Source organism: Curcuma longa, chromosome 17 (assembly GCF_044706935.1).
Source record: "Curcuma longa cultivar G26 ecotype Majalengka, Jawa Barat chromosome 17, ITB_CL_G26_1.1, whole genome shotgun sequence".
Classification (NCBI taxonomy): domain Eukaryota; kingdom Viridiplantae; phylum Streptophyta; class Magnoliopsida; order Zingiberales; family Zingiberaceae; genus Curcuma; species Curcuma longa.
The window spans coordinates 7,308,989-7,314,749 of NC_133877.1; the positions used below are offsets into that span (position 1 = coordinate 7,308,989).

The 5,761-nt window shown below is 41.9% G+C and overlaps 1 protein-coding gene across 1 annotated transcript in view; it reads right to left on the minus strand.

The window, feature by feature from the left end:
- Positions 1 to 902: 902 nt before the first annotated feature.
- The window catches only part of LOC141848330 (secreted RxLR effector protein 161-like), a 5,543-nt gene continuing 684 nt past the window's right edge, over positions 903 to 5,761 (minus strand). Inside the window, exon 2 of the mRNA XM_074736366.1 lies at positions 903 to 1,132. Within this exon, the coding sequence (XP_074592467.1) occupies positions 903 to 1,132 (230 nt within the window). The remainder of the gene's footprint in view (positions 1,133 to 5,761) is intronic.

The following is a 5,761-nucleotide window of genomic DNA, read 5'->3' on the forward strand; positions in this document are numbered from 1 at the left end:
GCGGACCAACCATGCAGATATCTGACAGACCCTATATTTGCAATGTATTGTGTCACGAGTAGGGTTGCAAATTAGAATTTATAAATTTATCGAAAACCTATGAGAAATACAAATAAATATAGTATAGGGGTCTCGAGTCATATTTTTCCAAAGACTAGTAGACAATTGTTCAATTTAAGCTTACGTGTGTCGTTCTTTTAGGGTTTTCTATGAAAATGGAGGGGGGGGGGGGGTTTGGTGATTTGGAACAAAATGTAAATGAAAATTAACAAGTAAATGAAAAATGCAATTAAGTAATCTAAAAATGAAACCCAAACAACTAAACCTTGAAAATGCAAAAAGACCAAATCTAACTTGCAATGCAATCATGCGATTTAACCATTCATTCCCAATTAGATAGCAATGAAATTCCTACTCAAATTAACCTACCCTAACAAACCAATACAATGAATGAAGAAAATGGCACGGAATAGTGCTTTGGCACAGAACAGTAACCTAGCACCGAATTAACCTAAGCTCCAAACTGACCTAACTACACTATCATCGAGCATTAACCAAACAAATTGCATTCAAAGGGTTTTAATCGATTGAAAATGGGTTGTGATGATACGGAATAGTAACCCTAAAAATCAGAGTTTCAGTAACGCAATTGAAAGGGATGAAGCTCTAAAAGCACTCTGAATCCAAACACAAAGAACTACAACATTAACCTAATAACCAAATTCTCAAAGTTTGATTCTAACATAGATCAGAAATGGAATACTGAAACTTAACAGTGATCAGAAATCAAAAATAGCAGAAAATTGAAATCAAAAACTGATAAAATCATCCCTCCTTCCCAATTTCAATAGCATTCTTCACAACTTGGTTGTCAATCAAGCTGGTAAACCGATAATGCAGATTCACTGATCCCTCTGGAGCTTGATGCTGGTCTCCGGAGTGTTTCGCTTGCTGCCAGCACCAAGAATTACTCGGAAAAACCCTCTCCGGCCAAGACAGACACTGTGCAAAGCGTTTTCAGCTGGCAAAAACTGGATTCCGTGGCTTCTCTTGCTCCGATTGAGTTGCTCGTGGCTCCGGTGTGCTACATGCTCCTTAGAGAACCCCTCAAAGGACTCGCGGCGTCGAATGGCTGGAACAAGAAGAAACAGGGGTGTTGGCCTGTGAAGAAACCCTCTCCGCCGCTTCGACTCCAGCTGCCGGGATATACCCAAAGGACCGGATTCGAACTCCTCAGAGACCAAGGAATGCAAAGGAAGTGGTTTGGGTGGATGGGGGCTGGCCTACCCGTACGTCGATGAGCAGAGGAGCTTCCGTGGGGACGATGCACAGTAGCGGCCCACTGTTCATCCGATTAAAAGCTTGCATATATACCTTTGATTACTCAATGGATCTCAGCCGTTGATTTCTGATCGGATGGTCTGAGCTTGATCTAGGCTTTAGGGCAGTCTAGGGCTTCCAAAAATTTGAGGGATCTTGATCAGATCTGAGTTAGGTCATGTCCTCCATGTGAGCTTGATCAATTTGGGTAAATTGACTCGATTTGATCACGATTGAGCTTGATCTTGATCCGATTTGAACCCTAAAATCAATTAAAACCCAATTAATGTAAAAATTGCCATTAAATCATGAAAATTATAATCAAGTTTCAGATTATGCAATATAGGACAATTACGATCAAATCGATTCATTTAACAATTTATTTTCATGCAAAAACTCAAAATTGAATTGATTAAAAATGCATAAAACCCTAACTCATCAAATTCTTCCACACTTACCCTTGAGCGTCTCGCTCAAGCCAATAAAATAAACTAAGATCATATCCCCATCTAGATCATTCTCAGTCATGATTAGAAATAATTAAAAGGGGATTATCTAAGTTGTAAAGTCTCAAAAGCTTAAACCCATGGATTAGACTCTTGTACTCGGTTAACTGCATAGTAAGTTTCACCTTTCATGATTAATTGAGATAAATGTATCACACTAAATCTCACAGGTTATTTTCAATGAATAAAATCAGTGGCTCTCATCCTAAATTCTAATTCATGATCAACGTGAAGTAGAGCTCACTCAAGCAACCCAAGTTCATGCACTACCATAGGCTTGCTTGTTTTCTACTCTCCACCACCACTCTTGATTTGGAATCCACATATACTAGGATTATTCAAGACATAAAGAGATCGTGAACTGAGACAAATGAATTAGGAATTTAGAAGTGAAATTTCAAAGGAAAAGAAATTCAAGAAAAGAGAATAAATGCAAGTGGTAAACATGGGTATAGTTAAATGCTAATCAATGAACCCTTGCCCTTTTTCTGATTTCTTTCTCTTGTATTCCATTTGTTTCAATGTGATTTTCAAATCCATGAACCAAGGATAAGTCAAACCCATGAGGTTCTCCTTGTTGATACAAAGTTCTCTTCCTCTCTTCATTTTGCCTCAAAACTCACCAAATGTGCCACTTTTGTTTCTCCTTTGAAATCTAACCCAATTTCTTCATATTTAGGTTTCACAAGAGCTAACAAATAGCATCCAATCATCATAAACCAAAATTCACTTCACATGAAACCACAATTTCAATGTATCATTGGCACGTTTAATTCCAAAAATTATTCAAATTCAATATGAAATTTGGCTTGTTCTCTCTTGTTTCTTGCTGTTTTGCCTCCATTCTTTTTCCATAATGAAGCTTGATTGATAATGCTAATAACCATGCAAAGTTCTGTGCAATTCAAATTCAGATCAGTAGCTCAAAAAGTGCTCAAAACTCAGCTGAAATAAAAGGGCAGATTCTGTTTTTTTTTTTTCTGTTTTGTTTCTGTTTTTTTTTCTTCTTTGCTGCCACTACAGTTTGGAAAGTTTAGCATCTGAATTTGTTGTTTAGTAAGTGACGGAAATGAAGTAGGTTCTATTATGGTTGATCAGCTAATTAGATTCTTGAAACTCCCCTTGAGCACTTGATACAAATTCCATTTGAAAATCTGAATTTTTTTCTGTTTTCATTCTGTTTTCATTTTTTTTTTTCTCTGATCTGATGCAAATCTGATGTGTATCATTGTCTCTTGTATTCCAATCCTACTCATTCAATCTGGCCGTGCCCACCAAGCACGGCCGTGCCTTCATCCAGAGGAGAAAATGTTTCTGGCCGTGCCTCACAGGCACGACCGTGCCAAAATTCCAGAAGCTCAACAGGCTCTAGCCGTGCCTTGTTTCCAGAGGCTCAACAGCACATGGTTGTGCCTTGTTTCTAGGGGACCAGCAACACATGGTCGTGCCTACCAGGCACAACCGTATGACGGAGGCGTGCCAACCATGTGCCTTGGGCCGTGTGATTAGACACGGCCGTGTGGCGAGGGTTTAATAGAGGGGGCATATAAATACCCTCCTCATTTGCCCTAAAAAGGGAAGAGACCTTGAGAGTGATAGTGAGCCACCGTAGATGCCATCCGGAGCAAAAATCGACGATCTGTCCATCCTTTTGGGGCAACTCCATCGCATCCATCCACCGTCGACAAAGAGATTGCAATATGAAGAAGAAGACATCCATTGATAAGTTTTATTTCTTTTTTCTAGGATCTAAATTGTATTTCTTTAGATCTTCTTTGTATTGTATCCCCTCCGTCATGGAGTAGAACCTTAGATTCTAGGATGTAGGAGGAATCAAGGTGTATATGGATGATTGTATCAATGAATTTGTGTTTACCATGTTCTATGATATATTTGTACATTTGCTTTATGGATATTGTGCCTTATGCTTATTTGATGATATGAATGTGAATGGTATGAATCTATAAGGATGAGTATGAGTTGTGGTTTAAGGAAATCTTAGGATCGTATGATGATGTGCGTTTCGCAAGAATATGAAATGTCGTCAAGTAATAAAAGATATCTGATGTGCGTAGGATATATAACCATTTCTTATACTTTATTCGCATATTTTTATGCTTTTCTTGCTCTATCTTATGTATGTTACACCCTTTACATGTGCATTTGACATCGTATTCTTTATTTCCTAGTTCGGAGGAATGCTTGTGTGTTTGTGTGTTTCAAGATGGAAAACGGAGTAAAACAGGCGAAACGGAGCACCCATTGAAGATAAGGCAAGACAGGGCCGTGCCTCATAGGCACGGCCGTGTCTATCACCTCCAAATGTCGTGCTAACATAGCAAGGGCGTGCCTTCAACCAGAGAATTAACAAGCCTTGGTCGTGCTTCAAAGGCACGCCCGTGCCTTCATCCTGCAGCAGCAAGACATGGCCGTGTCCCTAAGGCACGGTCGTGTCTCCCACCAGAGAAGCCCCTGTCTTTGGCCGTGTCCCACATACACGGGCGTGTCTCTTCATAAGAACAATGCCAAGACATGGCTGTGTTCCTTTAGACACGGTTGTGTCCTTTACCAGAGAAGCACCTGCCTCAGCCCGTGCCTCACAGGCACGGGCGTGTCTCCCAGCAGAGTACAGAACTCCTATGGTCGTGCCTCAAGACAGAACTTCAACTCTTCGTGCCTCACAGGCACCGTGCCTCACAGGTACGGTCGTGCCTCCACCACAGCTGGGTGACCACACCCGGCCGTGTCTCCCAGTCACGGTCGTGTGACAGGGGCGTGCTTGGTCGAGTCCAAGGGTGTTTTGTGGGGGCCTATAAAAAGACCCCCTTAAGAGCCCTAGAGGGGGGGGGGGGAGACTTTGGAGAGCCACCGGAGCGTGCTAGAGCCACCGACACCTCATTCCGGAGCCAGATTCGACGATCTGTTTATCAGCTTGGACACTCCATCGCATCTACATACCACCTTCGCGGAGATTGCAGTCCGGAGAAGAAGAACTTCATTGATAAGTCTTATTTCCTGATTTCTCTTAGATTCTTGGAATAGGATGCATTGTTTCCATTCTTCTCTGCATTGTAACTGTTAGGATCGGTTGGTTCGCTAGAGGGGGGGTGAATAGCGTTTCTCGATTTTTCTTGTTCTTTCTCTGCACAGAGATTAGCGGAAGCAAAAATATAAAAGAGAAAACAAGAGATCAATGCTAACCCGGTTTGTTTACTTGGTCTCCACCTTCGCAGAGGTGACTAATCCAAGGATCCACACGCACGCACACACCCGATATACTATGAATCTTCTCCTTCTCGAAAACCTCGAAGGCGGAGAAACCTTTACAACTCTTTTGATCTCCTCAAAAATGATATGAAAGAATGTCCAGGAGGAGAGGAAGAAAGCAGAGAATGGAGAACAAACAAGTTCTCAGAAGAAGCACAAAGCAATAAAAGAATAGCGAAAAAGATGAGTTGTTCTCGTGCAGGCTTCTTCTTATAACTCTGCAACATCAGTCGACTGCTGGCAGGGCCAGTCGACTGATGCCTTCAATCGGCAACAAAATCTCGCATTAAAGCGCATTAAATGCTTGCCAATTTTCTGCAACGTTCAAATCACAGTCGACTGTTCCAAGACCAGTCGACTGGCAACAGTCGACTCACCATAACACCAATCGACTGCCCAGTCGACTCTTGTCTTCCTCTGGCTCGACTGATTTCTCTGTGTGCGTCTGATTTATGAGCAGTCGACTGCTGGCAGGGCCAGTCGACTGGTGAAGCTGAAAAATCACATTTCAGCTTCTCTTGACCTAGACCTCGGCCTTCAAACATCTCCCACAGCCTTATGCCTTCCCTGCACTAGCTTGAGATGCTTCCATCAGCTTCTTCATGTCAAGTCCTTGCCAAGACTACCCACTTGGACTTTTCCTTGCCAAGACTACCCACTTGGACTTT